Consider the following 21,955-nt stretch of genomic DNA (forward strand, 5'->3'; position numbering starts at 1 on the left):
TCTGGGCCTCAGGCTACACGTCTATCAAACAGGGCTAGTAAATCGCTGCCCAGACTGCCTCTGCAACTTTTTTTTTTTTTAATTTTTTTTTAACGTTTATTTTTGAGACAGAGAGAGACAGAGCATGAATGGGGGAGGGGCAGAGAGAGAGGGAGACACAGAATCGGAAGCAGGCTCCAGGCTCTGAGCCATCAGCCCAGAGCCTGACGCGGGGCTCAAACCCACGGACCACGAGACCGTGACCTGAGCTGAAGTCAGACGCTTAACCGACTGAGCCACCCAGGCGCCCCTGCAACTTTGAAACAAAATCACGAACGTAAAAGTGCTGTGTGAGCCATGGAGGGCCACCTACCGCAGCAGGTGCCATTATCACCAGTGGGGCCGAGCACCCCTTCTGATGCTGGCCACGGCAGCGCGGCCTCCACAAATACCAAAGTGCCCTGGGTGCAAAGTCATTTTGCTCATTAGGACTAAGGACGTCAGGAGTCCTCCCTTCCCGGGACGCGAGACGGGTCCGAGAAGAGAGGGTACAGGCCAGCTTCGGAAAGACACATTTCGATACTTTGCCAAAAACCCCAACGGCTATCACATTTCCGCAAAGATCCGAGGGCTCGTGGCATCCTCACCCCCAAACTGGTGCCTGTTTGGGAATCAGCCTCCGGCGGACCCTCCCCCTGCAAGCCGTCACTGTGCTAAGGTGCCCACGTGGGTGCAGGCGGGGCAGCTGGAGGCACTCAGGGACAGAGCACCAGCATGAGCCACGCAGAGGGTGTGGCAGACGCTGGCCTGGTGCCTGTGGCACTGGCGGCTGGCTGACAGCTGGACTGTGACAGCTGCTCTCCTGGGAGAGGGAGCGAGGGGGACTTACCTCTCCCTCGGGCCCACGTGTAGATGCGGCTCGTCTCGGTGCTTCTGGGCTTTTGCTCGGTGGGCTCCATGGGCAACGGTCGGAAGTGGGGGTCATCGGCCCGGCCAGAGGTCTTCAGTGGCAGGATGTACTTAGGGAGCCCTCGGTAGAACCAGGCCCCTGACCTCTTCCAGACCTGGCAGGGGTGATATTTACTTAGAGCGAGGGACACAGAGCAGCTCCCTGCACCATGCTCCCGCACGGGCCCACCCGCCTCTCCTGTTGCAAAGTTGGAAAGTGCTCAGCCTGGTGGGCATCTAGAGGGTGCTCAAGAGGTGCCACCTGCCTCCCTGCCACCTGCACCTTCCCTTGAGGCTCTGGGGCAGAGCAAGCGACAAGAGGCTAGAAGACATGGGGGGTGGGGGGCTGGGTCACAGCACAGTACTGGACCCAGAGCTTCCCAGGGATGAGTCTAGCTCTGTGAAGGCTCAGGGAGGGCCCAGGCCCCAGAGGGCCCCAGATTAGAATTCAGAGCAGCAACTGAGATTCCTGAACCCTTAATGCCTACTTCATAAAACACCAAGCGCTCTATAACTTCTTTGCCATTGAAGGAAATACTTTCAGGGTATTTAGTAAGAGGAGTGGGAGAGTGTGAAGGAATGTGACCTTCTTAGAGAAGAGCGAGCCTTGGCGGTTCAGAGCAGACGGCCCTGGGTTTGAACCCTGGATCCGTCATCCCTCAGCTGTGAGATTTGGACACGTCAACCTTCCAGATCCCGTTTCATCACCAGTAGGTGGAATGCAGGAACAGCATCCATCTCACGGAGCAGCCATGAGGACTAGACTCTCAAACGAATGTTAAGGCCCCGCTGGCCAGTGTAGGGCAGGGCGCAGTCACTCAACAGACCTGATGCGCACAACCATCATTGTCACCACCCCCCCCCCCACCTCATCTGACAAACTTGGAAGCTTTACAACCAGTGGACCAAGTTCCCTACTCAAAAAAGAGAATCAGAAGGCCAGGATGGCTCAGTTGGAAGAGCATGCGACTCTTGATCTCAGGGTCTTGAGTTCGAGCCCCACATTGGGTGTAGAGATTGATTAAATAATAAATAAATAAATAAATAAACAAATAAATAAATAAATAAATAAAATGTAAAACAATATATATAGAATCTCAAGCTCTGTCCCTGATCTTCTGAGGCAGAATCTGCACTTCATCAATAAAATCAGAAGGCCAGAGTCTGCCCTGATTCTCTCTAGGACAGATTTTCCTAATCCTCAAACTTCCTCTGCATATTAGTTCTGTGGGATATTGACATGGCCGAACCAAAAAAATAAAATAAAATAAGGTTTCTGATCGTGTACACTTGGGAAGCACTAGGTTAAACCAAGCATCACTGCAGGACTTATCAGAGCCTTTAATACACCAATGTACTCAGGATTCCTCAACAGGGCCAAAGAATGTGGAGTACTTTCTGCTTTGGATCTACTCAGCAGGTTTTCCCAGAGAAGCTCAACCCTACTAATTGATCTGCATAGACTCAGCACTTAACTGCAACAGTTATATCACTCAACTATCGTATGTCATCTCTTCATGCTTCAAAGTGCCAGGCATGGGGGGACTGAGTCCAAACCCTGTCCCTGGCTTGAATCACTCCCCCTCCCTCCCAGCTACCCTATGCAGAAGGGCCTGTTTTTGAGTGGCTCTTTAATAACATAGCACCCATCTGGTGGGATGAATGCCTCATGGATCCTCCTTTTAAAAACCCTTTCTGATCCTTTCACGGAGCCTCCTACAATAAATATTTATGTGAATTGGTAGCAGGTACAGGTGGTCAAAAATTCATTGGGTGTGAAATTAAAGTCTCCTCCCCATTCCCAAAGGCATCTATCTGGGGATATAGTTCTTTGAGGAGTTTTGCTATTATCCCCACTTTCCAGATGGGAAAATTGAGGCTCCGACAACTTAAGCAACTTGCCCAAGGCTAGTCCAGCGTTCTATTGGCCTCAGACACTGAAGGCCTCAGGGTCTCATCCCCACAGTTTACGGATGCAAAGGGGATGCTCAGGAAATGTGGCCGAGTGCTGAATAAACCCTCAGCAGGTCAGACATCATCATGGACTCTGCGGAGCTCCTGCATGGTTCCTGAGAACAGATGCCCAAGCCCAAGAGGCCATGGGGGGCTGGCGAGGGGCTCATTCGGCCTCCCTGTGCTAAGTGAAGCCTGTGCACCCCACTGGTGCCGGCTTTGCCTGCCCTCCCCTGAGCACACCAGCCTCCTGCCTCCCAACATGGACTGGGCCTCAGGGGGACCAAATGAAGCAAGCCCTCAAGAGCCATCTGTATACCCTGCCATATACACAATTTTTTTTTTGAACGATCATATACATGCAACCCCATGTTTGCACCACCCCACCCCCCGTCACTTAACTATAGATCATGGCAACTGTCCACTGTCACTTTTTAATGGCTTCATAGTTTGGATTTATTAAACTTAATCAAACCAGCCTTCCACTGATAGGCATTTATTTTATTATTATTAGTTTTTAATGTTTATGTATTTTTGAGAGAGAGAGAGAAACAGAGCATGAGAGGGGGAGGGGCAGGGAGAGAGGGAGACACAGAACCTGAAGCAGGGTCCAGGCTTTGAGCTGTCAGCACAGAGCCTGACGCGGGGCTCGAACTCACGAACCGCAAGATCATGACCTGAGCTGAAGTCGGACGCTCAACCGACTGAGTCTCCCAGGCGCTCCCACTGATAGACATTTAAATGGTTTCCGGATTTTCACTCTTGTGAGCAGTGCCACAACCATCACCTCTGCACCCACGTCAGACAGATGTCGTTTACTGCCTTAGAAAATACTCTGAGGGGTGGATCTGCTGGGTCAAGGGATGTGTATACATTTACACGATGGTACATATCGTCAGACCACCCTCCAGGAAGAAAAGTTGAGTCTGAAGTGGGGTGCTAGGTGTCTTCAGGGTGGGAACCCTGCACTGTACCTCCTGCTGGGATCTAGGGTCTGGTCTAGGGACCCAGCTCGGGAGCAGTTCCCATGGGGTGTGGGGGAGGTGCTTGTCAGGACCTGGGGCCACCAGTTAGGTGCCACAGGAGGGAAGATGGGGACCTCACTGTCACCCCTGGGGCACACCGTCACAGGTGGAGAGCACACCCCTTCAGGTGCCCTGTTTGAAGGGGAGTGGAGAGGAGGACACTGTGGGTGATTCAGTGATGTGTTTAACACTTCACTGTTGTGTGGCTCTCAGTGGGAGAGACCCAGAAACACTATAGAGATGCGTTCGGGACTTTCACAGGGCCAGACCCATTCCTAATCCTCATGGGGCCTCATCTTGGAGGAGCTGGGCCTATGGTCCTGGCCCCTGCGTGTGCATGCTCCTTTCTCTCCTTTTTTGTTTTAAATGAAAACAATTTTAATTGTGGAAGATATCCATAACATAAAATTTACCATCTTAGCCGTTTTTTTTTTTAACTACTTTTTAAGTTTATTTATTCACTCTGAGACAGAGCACAAGTGGGGGAGGGGCAGAGAGAACACTTTACTGATCAGAGAGAATCCCGAGCAGGCTCTGCACTATCAGCGCAAAGCCCAACGCGGGGCTCGAACTCACAAACGGTGAGATCGTGACCCGAGTCGAAGTCAGAGGCTTAACAGACAGAGCCACCCGGGCGCCCCACATCTTAGCCATTTCTAAACGTATAGTTCAGTAGTGTTAAGTGCGTGCACGTTGTGTAGCCAATCTCCAGAACTTTGTTTATCTCGTAAAATAGAAACTCTGCACCCATGAAACAGCAACTCCCATTCCCCTGTCTCCCCAGCCGCTGACAGCCACCATTCTACTTCCTGAGGATTTGATTACTCTGGGTACTTCATACGAATGGAATAGTATTGATCTTTTTGTAACTGGCTTCTTTCGCTTCGCATAATGGCCTCAGGTTCATTTCTGTTGCTACATGTGTCAGAACCTCCTTCCTTTTTGAGGCTGATCAGTATTCTATCGTCGGTACGTACCGCCTCTTATCTAGTCGTTCATCCCCTGCTGGCCACTTCGGTTGTGTCTACCTTATGACTGGCCCTTTCGTTGGTAGAGGCCATGAGGCTCTACCATCCAGGAGGGAGGGCCGGGGCACTTGGCTCACCATTGTGTCTTCAAGTTCCTGACACATAGTAGGTGCTCAATAAACATTGGCAGCTACGGGTAGTTTGCTGGAACGTACCCCAATCCATAGAGTTGTCACCTTCCTGCAGAAGTGGCCTGGGGGTTTCACCCAAGTTCTTGTAATTAATCAAGTGGATTTACTGTTTCAGACTAAAAGAGGGATCAAGCAAAGGAGCCTAGAAGGGCGTGCCGGTGCAGAGCAAGCTCCAGCGAACCTCCCCGACCTAACCTCCCAGCCCCGCCTCAGGCACCAGTGAGACCGATAGCCCTGGCTGCCTCTGACTCCCCCGGAACATCATGGCCAGAGGGCCCCAGGCCCTCAGCCTCACCTCCTGCCGCAAGGATCCACCTCCGCCCTTACCCCAGGGCTTAAACAAATACCTATCAGTAAAGTGCTTTTGGGAAATAGGATAAACAGCCCAAGATCCAAAGTATGAGGCTGAATTGCATAAACATGCAACGTTTTTTGGTATTCAGTCATTTTTGACCTATAAATCCCCCCATTAATTTCTTATAATTCACCCTGATATTTATGCTCAGCAGGGCAATGACCCCACGGGACTGCCAGGCCTGCAGCACCTCCCTGGGGTCCAGTGGGTCCACTGTCACGGGGCCTGGGGTCTGTCTGCTTCTCTCATGTTGGTCCTGCAACCCAGGCGGAAGGCTTGATGTTGCCGCAGTGGACAGAGGTCAGAAGACCAGGAAGTCCAGTGATCCTCCAGACAGAGGAGCTGCCGTTCCTGAGGCCCCACGGGGGTGGGGTGGGGACCAGAGCACACAGGTGCCTTGCCCAATGTGGAGGGCACACCTGGGCAGGGGTGCATGAAACATACTATTTTGGAAAATGCCTTCCACATGGGAGAGCAGGACCGCCGAGGCGAGGAATGAGGGATCCCAGCTGGGCTGACTTCTGAGCTGCCCCCCTCCTCCCCTCCATGCCAATCCATGCACATCCTCAGACCTTCTCTCGCCTCGGTGCCTGTCCCCACTCTGCAAAATGCACCCCAGTAGCTTTTAATCGTGCGATTCTGCTCTGTGCATCCAGGCCCGACGCCCGCTGCCTGGCCCAACACCCTCCCCAAGAACGGCAGCGGGAAAAGCCCTCCACAAATTGGAAAACCTTCACTTTCTAGAGAAGCTGTGGGATTCTGCAAAGCCCCACTCTGTTCCCCATGTGTGGTTTGCTGTGATAAGGCCAGCAAAGCAGCCAGGCTTGAAAATGCCATTAAATAAGAAAAGGCCCACACGGCCGCCGTGGCCCTTGCAGGGGTGGCCAGCGGCATTCAATCCTCCCCGTGGCACTGCTTTGTGCTCTGCTTCGAGGTTTTCATTAGGATTGCAGCTCATGGCCGACCTGACTGCAGATACTGATGGATATTAGCCAAGCTGTTCCCAGGGAATTTTAATTACCACGATAACAATCGCTAATCACTGCCATTTCCTAAATGGCTGTGGCTGGACAAGGTAGTGACTGCCAGGCCCTTCTGGAAAGAGGAGGATCCTAGGGAGGCCACTGGGGAGGATGCAAAGGGACGCCTTCTAAGACCTCTGTCCCTGCCCCTTGCTCCACCCCGTCCGCGCATTACCGCCTCGCCCTGTCTCCCAAGCAACTCCGGAGTGCACCTGCATGAATGCAAGTGAGGCGTCCACACCCGGATCGGAGCAGGGATATAGTCTGTGGCACGTGCTGTGCCTTCCACCTGAGGCGTCCTTCATCCTCGTCTCCCACCAGGCAGTGACACTGCCCATAGGAAGCTTTCTGTGCCACCTCGTGGAGAACCAGAGCCCCTCTGCTGTGCTCCCGGAGGCCATTTGGACCTGCTGCCCCGGCATCTTACCCGGTCAGGAAGCTGTGAGCCCAAGGGCAAGGCTGTGCCCGAGCCACCCCCGTGAGCCATGCCCGCCTTCCCAGGCCCAGTGAGGAGGCTTCGCGCAGCAAGGACGTTGCTGGCTGACAGAGTGAATGAACAGACGAAGAAGGCAAAGCAAAGGAATCATTCTCAGGGGACAGAACTCGGACTCTGTCTTCAGGGAGACTGTGTTCTGTCTGCTTAACAAGCTGGCCCAACCTTGAAAAGCCACAGGAAATGGCCTGTTATAGAGATGTCTTCTTGCTAACACTTTGGCCATTTTGTTTTTATTTATTTGTTTTCTTAAAAGTTTGTTTACTTATTTTGAGGGAGAGAGGGGGAGAGAGAGAGTAAGCTGGGGAGGGGCAGAGAGAGAGGGAGAGAGAGAAACCCAAGCAGGCTGTGCACTGTCAGCACAGAGACTGACATGGGACTTGATCTCACGAACCGTGAGCTCATGACCAAACCAAAGTCGGATGCTTGGCCAACCGAGCCACCCAGGCGCCCCCACTTTGGCCCTTTTAAAAAGGGTCTCTTAAAGGGCCAACCCACCTGGCAGGCCACACAGCCTTCCCTAACCCGTTCCCCGAACACACACACATGCATACTCACAGAGTGGCCTCCCAGAGCTCCACCATCAAAGCCAAATTGCACAGCATGGCCAACAAGACCCCAGAACTCTGCCAGCTCCTGCCTCCCTCACCAGCCTCCTCTCTTGTCTCCTCCCACCCCATGCTCAGGATCCGCCCGACACAGCCACGCTCAACTCCCCAACCACACAAAGCTGTCTCTTGCTTCCAGGCCTTTGTACATGCTGTTCCTTCTTCCCTCCCTAGGCTAGGGCAAAGAAATGCAACCTTTAGGAAATTACTTTCATCTAGGGGCTTCTACAGAACCATGCGCGTCTCCCACTGCATGGCACACACCGTGAAGATTGCCTATTTACATGTCTGTTTCCTGCACCAGATCTGGCCTCTGTTATTCCCACGGCCAAATTAATGGCCAAAGATGTGTCTTCTGGTGCCTCATGCTGGGTGCAGAGATTACTTAAAAAATGAAAAACCAAACATAAAATCGTTTTTTAAGTTTATTTTTTAACATTTAAAAAAAAGTTTCATTTATTTATTTTGAGAGAGAGAGAGCGCACACGCTCGAGCAGGGGAGGGATGGGGGAGGGAGAGAGAATCCCAAGTAGCCTCCACACCATCATCATGGAGACTGATGTGGGGCTCGATCTCATGAACTGTAAGATGGTGACCTGAGCCAGAATCAAGAGTCGGGTGCTTAACCGACTGAACCACCTGGATGTCCCCCCAAAAATAAAATCTTAAACCTCCATTCAATCCCAAGTCCACACTACCAATCACCTCCTTACGTAACTCTCACTCACCAAGCCAATATTCTTCTGCCTAAATCACCCAGGGAAGGCCCCTATGCCCCAGTGCTTGCCTAAATTACTTAAACTAGCCAATCCTCAGATATTTACCCTGCCCTGCCTTGTCTTTCCCATAGAAACCCCAATAAAGGCCTGGCCTCGGCTTTTCCTTCACTCTTTTCTGCCCCCTGACCACATGTGACTCTGTGTGGCATGGCATGCCCCTTTGTCTCAGAACTGTAGGCAATACATTGTTCTTTAATGGCATTCACTCTCCATGTTGCCACTTAGTCACTTTTATAAATTAAGAACTGGCACAAGTCACAGAGCATGGGAAAATCAATTATGGCTAAAGAACTTTTTTTTTTTTTTTTTTTTTTTTTTAAGAGAGATGGAGGCAGAAGGAGAGGGAGAGGGAATCTTAAGCAGGCTCCATGGTCAGTGCAGAGCCTGATGCAGGGTTCGATCCCACAACCCAGGGATTGTGACCTGAGCCAAAATCAAGAGTTGGACACTTAGCTGACTGAGCTACCCAGGCACCCCTAAAGAACAATCTAAATGTACAATTCTGGCAATCTAGTCAGTAAAGGTATAATCTAGAAAAGGAAGGAGGCGAGAGCAGGCGAGGGAAGAACAAGGGCATTTGTGCCCACAACTCACAGGAAAGGTTGATGGAAGAAGGAAGAGGCAACTATTATATAAAGTTACCAATTCCGTCAAACTCCAACACATTTTCAGTTGCAAATAATAAAAGTATCAAAAATTAGGAGTGGGGGGAATCAGAGTGGCCCAGGTTAGCCAGCTCATCACCCTTCAGAGCTTGCAGTCAATAGACAGTGCCCGAAGTTCTCACCTGGTGGAAGTCGAGGCAGTGGTGAGCATGTGAACTACAACAGGAGGTCTATACAGGGTGGGCTGGGTGAGGGAGAGGCTGGGCAGGTGGCTGCCCTTCTCCAGGGCAAGCTCTTCAGAATGAGTGAATTTTTCTTTCAACTAACTACATGTATCACTTTGATTAAGATGAAAGGATAACAGATTGGTAACTGGATGTCAATGTTATTAAAGTCCTGGGCTGCATGACAGGCAGGTGGATACATGCAGAGTTGGGCAATCTATGGCTGGTATATTGACCCTGGATGTGACTTAAGAGAGAAAAACTGGTAGCTCAGGAAAGGAAAAGAAAGCAGTAATTAAAAATTCTGTAGTAGGGGCGCCTGGGTGGCTCAGTCGGTTGAGCGTCTGGCTTCGGCTCAGGTCATGATCTCACAGTTTGTGGGTTCGAGCCCCGCATCGGGCTCTGTGCTGACAGCTTAGAGCCTGGAGCCTGCTTTGGATTCTGTGTCTCCCTCTCTCTCTGCTCCTCCCCTGCTCATGCTCTGTCTCTCTGTCCTTCAAAAATAAATAAAAACATTAAAAAAAAATTTTTTTTTAATTCTGTAGTAAAGCAAGATAGGAAAAGAACCAAGTTATGGTTAGCTTAAAAACACCTGCACAAGTTCATAATACTGAGATTTCCGTCCCTGAAGAAAGCCATGCTGCCCCTTGGATGTCAGTGTACCCACCTAATGTCCAAGAGTCAGAATTTTGACAATGGGAGAAACTTGGACAGTTTTTCAAAGGGAACCAGGGCTTCCAAGCATAAAGGCAGGCAGAGCTGGGTCCCCCAGAAAACAGGAAGTGCCTGGGGCCTCCTGCTGCTGGAGGGAGGCTGCCCTCAAATACTGCTGGGCAGTACCCTTGACCAGGTTTCCGTGGTGACCAGCTGAGTATGAAAAGCCCTAATTACAGCCAAGGGCGACAAGCTGATACTGAGCAAGGCAAGTTGACATGAGATGTGCGAATGTAACGAACACAGTCGTTTTTTAGTTCTAGTTCATGCCAGAAATGCTGCTGCTCAAACCAGATTGGGACCATCCTATCTGGAAGTTGTGGCTAACAGCTTGATTACCTGCTGCCCTACTCAAGGAGAAAGAAGACTCAGCATTTATCCTGTGTGTGGGACTGTGGCATGGATTTGACTGTGTGTGTTTGTTCATCGCGAGCAGTGAGTGAGGGCAGGAAGCAAGTCACAGGGCCTGTTCCCACATGGAGGCAGCCCAGGAAGGCTGTCAGCCTTAATGCTTAGAACGGCAATCTCTATTTGCCTCAGTCGTCAGGAGAATGGCCTCAGTTCTCATCTAGAAAAAGGTACTGTGGACCACATCAGCAAAAAAATATGAATGGTGAATCCAGTCTTCTTAAAATATTGCCCAAAAGTAGAGTTCACTTGATCAACAGATGAATTAAAATAAGAAACTCCTGAAGGGGTGGGGCAGCTGGGTGGCTCAGTCGGTTAAGCGTCCGACTTATGCTCAGGGTCATGATCTCCTGGTCTCGGAGTTCAAGCCCGCATGGGGCTCTCTGCCTGCTTCAGATCCTCTGTCCCCCTGCCCCCCCCCCCGCCCCCATCTCCCCCTCCCCGCCCCTCCCCTATTTGCTCTCTCTCTCTCTCTCTCTCTCTCAAAAATAAATAAACATTAAAAAAAAAAAAGCTCCTGAATGGGGAACCCGTGGTACCAAAAATTAACAGTTAATGAAATAAAGACAGAAGTTAGTCTAAATAACCAGTGTAAATGTAACTACAAAATAATAAAAATGTGAAGGAAATGATGCTTAAAATGTAGATATAAAATACTTAGCTAAAAAAAAAATAATCTGACCCCAAATCCAGATTGTCTCAACAAAAGCAAAAAGTGAGTGGGGGTGGGGCGGAAGGCATTGGGCTCCTCATTCTCAGTGGCCAGGGGAGTTAATAGACACTATTTCTACTGTAGTGTAAGCAATTGGACAAATACTGCATTAAATATTTTAAAAAGTTATATATGCATTTACACACTTATCTGTCCATTTAAGACAACCAGCAGAATTGAAACTACAGAAAAAGTTTATCCTACCAAAATACATGATTTTCTGAGTATTCTTTTTCTTTCTCTTTTTCCTTCCTCCCTCCCTCCCTCACTCCCTGTCTCTTTCTTGTTTTGTTTCGAAAATTTTCTCCTTGGAATGCCTGGGTGGCTCGGTCAGTTAAGCAGCCTATGCTTGATTTCGGCTCGGGTCATGATCTCACGGTTTGTGAGTTCAAGCCCCACATCGGGTTCCGTGCTGGCAGTGCAGGGCCTTCTTGGGATTCTCTCTCTCTCTCTCTCTCTCTCTCTCTCTCTCTCTCTCAATAAATAAACTTAAAAAAAAGAGAAAGAGAAATTTCTCCTTGTTCTTGTCGTTTTTTCTTTAGAGCAGCCATCTTTGCTCCTGGCTTGTTTCCCCTACCTCAGAAAGAAGCTTACAACCAGCCTCTGAAGAGGAAGTGAGTAGATATTCATTCACTTAAATAACATTTCTTCAGTACCTCTACTTGTTAAGACTGAGGGAAGGAAAGAAAAGATCAAATGATTTTGCAAATGAGGGGCCCGTGGCAGAAATCCCCACCAGGCTGAGGTCCTCAGCTCCGTTTTTTCTAGCACCAGAGACTGTGTTCCCACTCTGCCTTCGAGAGCTACTCTGTGTGGCTTCCCTATATCCACCTCCCCACCCCCCGCCCCCCCAGCACCTGGGGAGAAACCTTCAGTCTGCGGTATGGAGGTAAGTAAGCAATCCCGAGCCCACAAAGGGCTCTGAGAGGCTCCCCTCCTGCCCTGGGCTCTCCACTTACCCTCCTAACCAAGGTGTTAGCAGAAAGCTAAGGGAGACCTCTTCCAGAGTATTTTTGCATGTTTCCATTTTAAAATACTTTAAAACCTCCGGGGGGGGGGGGGGGGAGAGAGAGAGAGAGAGAGAGAGAGAGAGAGAGAGAGAGAGAGAGAGAGAGAGACTCTGTGTGTGTGTGTATGTTGGTGAGCCAGGGAGAAAGCCCCGCCTTGCCCCCATCCTCTAGGCCCCAGCTCCTCCTGCCTGGAAAGCCTCCTGCTTCCGGCTCCTGCTGAAGGCCGGCTGGCTCCCCAAACTGGGGCCGGGCCTGCGCCTCCCAGGGAGATGCGCTGGAAATTAAGCCCCAGCAAAGACAGAGCACCCACCTGACCCTTCCTCCGACCCCACCGCAGGCAGCTCCTCCCTGGGCCCAGGGAGCCCTTGCAGATTTTCTTTTCATTTCTAGTGGGTTTTGAGCAACCAGGTCAGTCGGGGAGGAGAGCAATTGCCAGCACGGTAGAATGGGAAAAAGGCAGCGAGAAGAAATATTCTGAGGGTGCTATCTGTTTTCTTGACAGATAATTTAAACACCTTGGCTGGATTATTTCAGAACCAAAGGAAATGCTTTGGCTTCCATTAACCCCTGGCGAGGGGCTTGCTCCCGTGAGGCTTCCGCACAATTACTGGGGAGCGGCGTGTGCCAGCTTCAGAGAGACGTGGCTCCCGACAGTGGTGCTCTATGGCTGCAGGGCTGTGTGCCTCACCCCTTCCTCACGGCCTAAGCTCAGGCCTGGGTGCCCCCCTCCCCCATTACCTGTGATGTGGAGAGGCCTCTGCACGCCAGTGAGAACAGGGACCCCCTGTCTTCCCTCTCCCTTGGGTCCCACAGGCCATCTTCTCCCTGTATTCCAAATGGTCTCGCGAGTTCAACAAATCCATGTAGGCTAACGCTTGTACTATTGTCCTTAATTACTTGATTTGCCAACATTGCATGCAGGCCTCCTCTTACGCTTCATTTGCATGCAGCATGAAATCCCTCTGAATCCCAAATATTTAACTATCTTCCCTGTTCCAAGACAGATTTGAGAGGGCAAACGTGTTACGGTGGTGTTTGGCTGTGTCCCTGCCTCTGTCCCCAGATGGAGTGGGCCACACATAGGGAATGAATAGAGCTGGAATCAGAAAATTGGACAGGCCAATTATGCCCAGCCAGGTCTTTTCAGAGGACCTTTGTGATTCTGATTCAATTCCCAGAACAACAAACATGCCTATGTTTAAACACAGTCTCAGAAACATATTCCAAATCCAACGTGAAATCGTTTCTGGGCTGACTGCGACCTGGCAGGGCTCATGGGCCTTGCAGGAACGCTTTCCTGGGTTATGGATTTGATTATTGCTTCATTTCCAATTGGTCTTGTTCCTTCTTGGGGAAAACCTGTAATTCTGAGGTTCTGTTGCCTTGTCTGTCTTCCAGATTCACCAATGTTTCTCTTATTGTTTTCAGCTCTCCCTGCCACTCTTTCCCCCGGCATTCTGGGAGATTTCTGAAGTTTCTGTTCCTACCACTGATTCAAGCTTTTTTGGGTCTGATTTTAGTAATCCCTTGTTATCTCTAAGGTGTGTGCCTGTGAAATCTAGCATGTATACGAAAGTACATGAAAACAAAGTACATTTCAAAGAACCATAGTTGGGGCACCTGAGTGGCTCAGTCGGTTAAGCATCCAACTCTTGATTTCAGCTCAGGTCATGATCTCATGGTTGTGGGATCGAGTCCCACGTAGGGCTCCAAGCTGGGTGTGGAACCTGCTTAACATTCTCTCACTCCCTCTGGCCCTTTCCCCTGCTTGCATGTGCGCGCACGCTCTCTCTCTCTCTCTCTCTCTGTCTTTCTCTAAAACAAAACAAAACAAAAAACCAAACTGAACCATAGAACCATAGTTAAGCAAACACCTGTGAACTCATGGAGAAATGAAACATTACCCAATCTGGGAAGCCTCTATAAGCCCTTCCTGTCTTCCAGAGGTCACCATTGGGAATCTTGTGTTAAATAATCCCTTCCTTTTCTATTAAAAACAAAACAATACAAAAAAACTTATGTGTGCATTTCCAAAAAGTAAACATTTACTATTACCTGTTTTTGAACATCATATTTTTGAATCACTGTATATTCTTTGGTGACTTGCTTTTTTCCCCTTTGATCACTGTGTTTTTAAAAACAGTTTTTTGCATTCACCATCAAAATAACACCAGCATTCTTCACAGAGCTAAAACAAACAATCCTAAAATTTGTATGGAACCAGAAAAGCCCCTGAATAGCTAAAGCAATCCTGAAAAAGAAAACCAAAGCAGAAGGCATCACAATCCTGGACTTCAAGCTATACTACAAAGCTGTAATCATCAAGACAGTATGGTACTGGCACAAAAACAGATACTCAGATCAGTGGAACAGAATAGAGAACCCAGAAATGGACCCACAAACGTATGGCCAACTGATCTTTGGCAGAGCAGGAAAGAATATCCAATGGAATACAGAGAGTCTCTTCAGCAAGTGGTGCTGGGAAAACTGGACAGCGACATGCAGGAGAATGAACCTGGACCACTTCCTTACACCATACACAAAAATAAACTCAAAATGGATGAAAGACCTAAATTTAAGACAGGAAGCCATCAAAATCCTCAAGGAGAAAGCAGACAAAAACCTCTCTGATCTTGGCCGCAGCAACTTCTTACTCAACAAGTTTCAGAGGCGAGGGAAACAAAAGCAAAAATGAACTATTGGAACCTCATCAAAATAAAAAGCTTCTGCACTGCAAAGGAAACAATCAGCAAAACTATAAGGTAACCGATAGAATGGGAGAAGATATATGCAAACGACATATCAGATAAAGAGTTAGTATCCAAAATCTATAAAGAACTTATCAAAGTCAACACCCAAAAAACAAATAATCCAGTGAAGAAATGGGCAAAAGACATGAATAGACACTTCTACAAAGAAGACATCCAGATGGCCAACCGACACATGAAAACATGCTCCACATCACTCATCATCAGGGAAACACAAATCAAAACCACAATGAGATACCACCTCACACCTGTCAGAATGGCTCACATTAACAACTCAGGCAACAACAGATGTTGGCAAGAATGCGGAGAAAGAGGATCTCTTTTGCACTGCTGGTGGGAATGCAAACTGGTGCAGTCACTCTGGAAAACAGTATGGAGGTGCCTCAAAAATTTAAAAATCGAACTACCCTACGAGCCAGGAATTGCACTACTAGGCATTTATACAAGGTATACAGGTGCGTTGTTTCGAAGGGGCACATGCACCCCCATGTTTATAGCGGCACTATCAACAATAGCCAAAGTATGGAAAGAGTCCAAATATCCATTGATGGATGAATGGATAAAGAAGATGTGGTGTGTATGTATGTATATATATATATATATATATATATATATATATACACACACACACACACACACACACACACAAGATGTGGTATGTATGTATATATACATATACACACACACACACACACGCACACACACACACAAGGGAGTATTACTTGGCAATCAAAAAGAAGCAAATCTTGCCATTTGCAACTACGTGGATGGAACTAGAGGGTATTATGCTAAGCGGAATTAGCCAGAGAAAGACAAATATCATATGACTTCACTCATATGAGGACTTTAAGAGACAAAACAGATGAACAGAAGGGAAGGGAAGCAAAAATAATATAAAAACAGGGAGGGGGACAAAGCATAAGAGACTCATAAATATGGAGAACAGAGGGTTACTGGAGGGGTTGTGGGAGGGGGATGAGCTAAATGTGTAAGGGGCATTAAGGAATCTACTCCTGAAATCATTGTTGCGCTATATGCTAACTAACTTGGATGTAAATTTAAAAATTAAAAACTTTAATGTTCATTTATTTTTGAGAGAGGGGAGGGACACAGAGAGAGGGAGACACAGAATCCAAATCAGCCTCCAGGCTCCAAGCTCCAAGCATCAGCACAGAGCCCGACGTGGGGCTCAAAGTCATGAACTGTGAGATCATAACCTGAGCCAGACACGTAACCGACTGAGCCACCCAGGAGCCTTGCTCATTGTGTTTTTAATTCACCCTTTGATGACTTTAGGTATAGTTCTTTTTTTCGCTGCTATATATTATTCCACAGCCATGATTTACCTATCCGTTGTACCATGAAAGACCATTTGGGTTGTCCCCAGGTTTTTTTGCCGTTACAAAATATGCTGCTATAGGCACTCTTGGCCATGTCTCCTGGGGAGCCTTGTGAGAGTTTCTCCGGGTCGTATGGCTAGGAGTAGGGTGTGAGGTCGAGCATCGTGCACAGGAGATGACACTCATGAGGTGCCAGGTGCAGCATGGAAATGAACCAGCCAGGACTCCTACTGAAGGGGCTGCTCTGATTTAGTTTGTAGATAGGGAGCATCAGGACCCGACCCATGACATGACATGACCTTAAGTTGATGCAGGTTGGGAGCAGCAGGCAAAGTTTAAGAGTCAAGGGGACTACCAGGTGCTGGGACCCCAAGCCAGGTTCAGAGCTACAAACTGTTATTAGAAAATGGTCAGGGCCAGGAGGGCTTTGTTGTGGGTACATGGGCCCAGTCTGGGATGTAATGACTTACAAAGTCAAAGCAAGAAGAAGGGGGTCAGGGAGCCAGGAGTCCCCCAGAGCATGGGGGATGACTACTTTGGCAACGAAGGGGAGAGAGGCTGAGGGCCACCCTTCTTCATCCATCCTGTCTTCCTCCAGCCCTCGAGCTATCCTGGATTAGGAAGGAGTGAGGGCCTATTCTGGAGAACAGTGGTCACAGGTTTGGTAGAAAATTGGGAGCGGGAAGCTGGTCTAGTGGCAAGGTTCAGACAGCCCAGGTTCAAATCCCAGTTCTTCATGCCCTTGCTGTGTCACCTTAGACTGTTGTACTTAAGGTCCTGGAGCTTCCATTTGGGTGGAAAATGGAGACACAGAGCCCCACGCCTGGCTCAGAGGAGGAGCCCAACAAAACAAGTTGTTTTCTGGTTCCCCTTTTTTTTTTTTTTTTATAAGAGGGATTTTCTGGCACTGTAGTAGGTCACGTGTCTTGAGTTATTTCCTTAGGAGAGGAGATGGGTGTGTTTTTCCAGGGCTGGGCACCACCTAGGAGTTTAATAAATATTTCCTGAAGGATGGAGTCACACTCTACTCCCTAGTCTCCATCCGCAAGACAGCTGGCTAGGGGGAAGGGCACAACTGTGCCAGCCAATGTCACTTGGCATCTGGAAAACGGGCAGGAAAATCCGATTATCCAAATTTTTATTCAAATTAATGCAGGAAACCGACCAAATTGTATGCTTTCTCCCTAGCTCACCTCCCTGGGACACATAGAGGAGGGTATCATAGCAGGAAAAACCAGGTCACAGAGGGGACCCATATGGGAGGAGGGGTGGGGTGAGCTGGGCTGTGGTGTCATGACACTGTTGTACCAACACATCCACAGGGACAGTGAAGTGGTTCTGCACCTCGTCATACTCAAAATTGGTCACACAGATCACAGAGTCCCTAACCCCACAGACTACTGAGCACCCTGGGGTGGCTGAGTAAGTGGGGGGGGGGGCACCCAGCAGTGTAACAGAGCCAAACACTAGGAGCTGTGGGCCACGTTCCTGGTAGGGCTTCACATCAGGCCACGTCAACCCATCTCCCTAGTCTCTATGGCCAAAGAGCCTCCTGCCCCCCGCCTCAGGGGAACCCAGGACCTTGGACGTGGAAGGTGGGGAATCCCATCGGCTCTATGCCGCTCTGTGAACTCGACAGCACAGCGTGTCCCCATCCTGGACAGCCCCTCTCCGAGAGGGCCGCCGGCCTCTCTGCTGTACCCTTTCTACTTCATCTTCTCAAGAGGTCCACCCTGGCCAGTCTCCACTCCCCACTTTTTAAACTGTGGTAAAATGTGTGTAATGTAAAACTCACCTTTCCACCCATTTTTAGCTGAACAGTCCAGGACCATCCAGAACACTCACATTATTGTGCTACTGCTACACCATCCGCCAGAACTCTTCCATCTTCCCAAACTGAAACTGTGTGCCCGTTAATGAATAATCCCTCATCCCCCCACCTCCAGCCCCTGGCAACCATCATTCTACTTTCTATGAATCTGACTATTCTAGGGACCCCGTGTAAGTGGAATCCTATAATGTTTGCCCTTTCGTGTCTAGCTTATTATTCAGCCTCACGTCCTCGAGGTTCTTCCATGTTGTAGCGTGTAACAGAATTTCCATCCCCCCGCCCCCCCCGCCCTTTAAAGTAGGCTTCATGCCCAGCATGGAGCCCAACGCGGTACTGAAACTCATGACCCTGCGATAAGGACCTGAGCTGAGATCAAGAGTCAGATGCTCAACTGACAGAGTCACCCAGGCGCCCCATCCATTTCTTTTTAAGACTGAATAATATCATAAACAACATATCGTTTATCCATTCATTCAACAGTAGACACTTGGGTTGCTTCTACCTTTAGGCTGATGTGAGTAATGCCACAAGGAACACTGATGTGCGAGGTCTGCTTGAATCCCTGCTTCCAATTCTTTAGGGGATATACCCAGAAGTAGAACTGGTAGATCATTAATTTGTGGAGCTCCCGCCAAAGTGTCGTCCATAGTGGCTGCACGATTGTACGCTCCCCCCAGCAGTGCTCAAGGTTCAAATCCCTCTATATCCTCACCAACACTTATTACTTTCTGCTTTTTAAATATCAGCCATCCTGACTAGCGTGTGATGTGGGGACTGGTCTACTTTTAGTCCTGTAGCCTCCCTCCCCACCCTGCACCCAACACTCCTGATCCCTCTGCCCTGTTCTACTCTCTTCCCCCTTCAGAATCTGACATCCTATATGATTTGCTTATCGATTAGTTTGATCATTTTTATTGTCTGTTCCCTCTCTCCTCTTCCTGCCCCTGCTAGAACGTAAACTCAAGGTAGAGGTATTTGGCTTTTTGTTCATTGCTATTTTCCAAGGACCTAAAACAGTGCCTGGCACATAGTAAATACTCAATGAACACTGAATGAATGAATGAATGAATGAATGAATGAGTGAACGAATGAATGAACAGCAAGTAGAGCTGTTAGAAGTTTTAGAGGCAGACACACCTGGCTCCATCAATTACCACCTGGTGTCTCTGGGCAAGTGACTTCCTTTCCCTAAGCCTTAGTTTCCCCATCTGTCACATAAGGGCAAAACTGAGTACTGCACTGGGATCCTCAGAGGATGATGATTAATATTCCCTGTTTGGTCCACAGTGGGTGCTCGGTTAACATCTACTGCTCAACGCCAGGCTGGACTCCTGTGGAGTGCATGGGCAGGACCACTGGCCCAGTGGACTGGAGCACAGTGGTGAGGAAGTCCTCTCGGACTGGGCAGCATCTCGGAGAGGAAAGTTCTTTCTCCGGGGCACAGATACAGGCGCAGATAGGCACCCCAAATAAGTGGCAGAGAAGTGAGCGGGAGACTACTCTGCCAGCCCCCACAGGAGGAAGGCGTGCTGGAGGGCCCCACGATCCCACTCCCCCTGCGACTTCCACATGCGTGGGAGGCCAGGAGCCTACGCTGATGGTCCGCTTGGCAGAGCCACGGAGTGTGGGAGGTGACCAACACACTGAGGAAGTAGGACCACCCGGGTCCCCCAGGGACGTTGTGACAGCAGCCCAGAGCCAGACACAGATGATGGGGCGCTCAGGCAGCTGCCCGCCCGCCTGCTCCGGTGCCAGCCGCCCACTCCTGAGCGCACTCATGGGCCTCCAGAAGGGCCCTCTGGCCAAGCTGTTTGCAGCAACAATCAAAACAGCAAGTAACAGCAGGAGCAGGAGAGGACCAGCGTGGGGAGGCAGATGGCAGCCTGCAGTGAGCGCAGGCTGCCTGCCTGGAAGGCAGGTGCCACGAGGCCTCCGGGCTAGGCTGGCGAGGCTGCTTCCTGTTGGTGCTGGCTTGCAGCGAAGGGGCCCCTGCTTATCCTGGCCTCCTGTAGGTCTGTGCCAAGGTGGACCCTTCCCAGGGGCCCCACTGGGTCATACTGCGCACCCTCCAGGTTAGGCAATTTGGAGATGAGTTAAAGACCATCATGTGAAGCTACTTTCCTACTTCAAAAACTGCTCTTTTCAGTCAATCATCAAATGGGAGGGAGGGGCCAAGAGATGAGAATACAGACCCAGCATCGATGGGCATCAATGTGGGACCCCAGCCAGGGCCAGCTGTGAGGAGACTTCAGGGAAATCAAAAGCCCCCTGCTGGGAAAAGGTTCTAAAGTGGTCTGAACGAGGAACCGGCTTTCCTTTTTTTGCAAATGTCTCTTTCAATCAGCAAACGTTTCCTGAGCACCTTTTATATGCAAAGCACTGCAGGAAACACAGTAAGTGTTGGTGCAGCCCCGGACTCCGCTGAGTTATAATCAGGATGCGGCATGAAACTGGGAAGGCAAAGTGAACGCTCTAATTGTATTAATCAGCTTTCAATTGCTTACAAATTGGTCTTCTCCCCTTTCTAGCTCAGCCCCCTCAGAGAACGCCTGCGTCCTCAAAGAAGCCTTCTTATTCCAAAGGTACAGCCTCTACAAAGAGGCTCGAGGAATGGTTTCTGGAATCCTGGGGAATTTAGATTCTAATTAACTTTTTTACAGATTACAGTAGAACTTTGAGTGAGTCACTCTTTCTTTAAATGAATTGGGATTAAAGGCTAAACAAGCAGTGAAATAATTTCCGGCTTGCAACATCATGTGCTGAGAAGCCCCCATGCAGCCCCTCCTGACCTTGGACTAACACAGTCATGAAAGCACGTGAAGAAAGGGCACAAGGACACCGGCACAGGAGGGATCTGACAGTCAGCCTACAGGTGGTTGGTCTCCCCTCCGACAACAGAGTGGGCCAGATAGAAAGTGTGCGTCCCTGGGCCACCAGGGCCTTTCCTGCCTGGTAGGGATCAGGGGGCAGGGTGCAAAGCCCCTGGGCAGCCTTCCTGGTGTGGCATGTCTGTGGGTTTCTAGCGCTGCACAGGAGCACATCACTCCCCCAGCCCTGCCTTTATACATGGGAGACAGGCTCCCAGAAGAGAACCAGGTGTGAGTGGGAAGGAGCTGCCATGGTGAATTGCATCTGGAAAGGTGCGTTTCCCTAAGGAAGGCTCAGCAGTGGGAGCAGGGACAGGCAGAAAGAACCAAACCAGGCCTGTAGATGTCTCCACCCTTCCTGGTCCCGATGGCTGCAAGGCTGGGTCCCAGGAGCGCCATGGTGCGTCCTCCGTGGAGCAAGATCCCAGACCCAGGAAAGGGGTTATGAACAGTGTGTATGCTGCCTGGGGTAAATCCTAGTCTGCAGAGCTCACAGCACCTGAAGGTGGATGTTGCACATTCGTATGCACAAAGACAAACACAGGAAACCACCAGAGTCATACAAATAACAACAACAATAAAAAACCCCAAAAAACCAGGATCGGTGATGTGGAAGGAAAGCTTTAAGATTCTTCAGAGTGGAGGAGTTGGAAATGATTTGGTAGAAGATCATGAATACAGAAGACAGGATGGAAATGCACCCTTCAACTTAGAAGTGCCCCCAGGAAGAAACCAGAAGAGCTGGGAACAAAGCAATAAGCAAACACATAATTGAAACCCTTTCTGGAACGGAAGACCCAAATATGCCTATTCTAGAAAAATAATCAATGAAAATGACCTAAGCATATCCAGACAAAAATGTTAATTTCCAAATACATACATATACACACCACCAGGTTATTTAAAGAAGAATAAAATGAGCCAAGTCTGGCTTCAGACTTCTCCCCCATGTCTCTGAGCTTGCCTTGAAAACTGTCTGTTGTGCATCGGATCCTGTCATCCCGCCTTCTCTTTTTCTCAGTTTTGCCTTCACGGGCTCCACGGGCTTGTAGCCTAAGCTGTCTCCCCGAGTCCCCGAAACTGTCTTCTGGCTCACGATGTCCTTCCTGGAGTTCTGTGGTGGTGCCTGATGTGCTATTTCACCAGTCCACCCAG

The 21,955-nt window shown here is 49.5% G+C and overlaps 1 protein-coding gene across 1 annotated transcript in view; it reads right to left on the minus strand.

Annotated features, from left to right (window-relative positions):
• The window catches only part of RPH3AL (rabphilin 3A like (without C2 domains)), a 144,855-nt gene that overhangs the window by 25,388 nt on the left and 97,512 nt on the right, over nt 1-21,955 (minus strand). The window contains 1 exon segment of the mRNA XM_053212339.1: nt 869-1,043. Coding sequence (XP_053068314.1) covers nt 869-1,043 — 175 coding nt within the window.

The sequence above is a fragment of the Acinonyx jubatus genome, chromosome E1 (genome assembly GCF_027475565.1).
Source record: "Acinonyx jubatus isolate Ajub_Pintada_27869175 chromosome E1, VMU_Ajub_asm_v1.0, whole genome shotgun sequence".
In the NCBI taxonomy this organism is placed as follows: Eukaryota; Metazoa; Chordata; class Mammalia; order Carnivora; family Felidae; genus Acinonyx; species Acinonyx jubatus.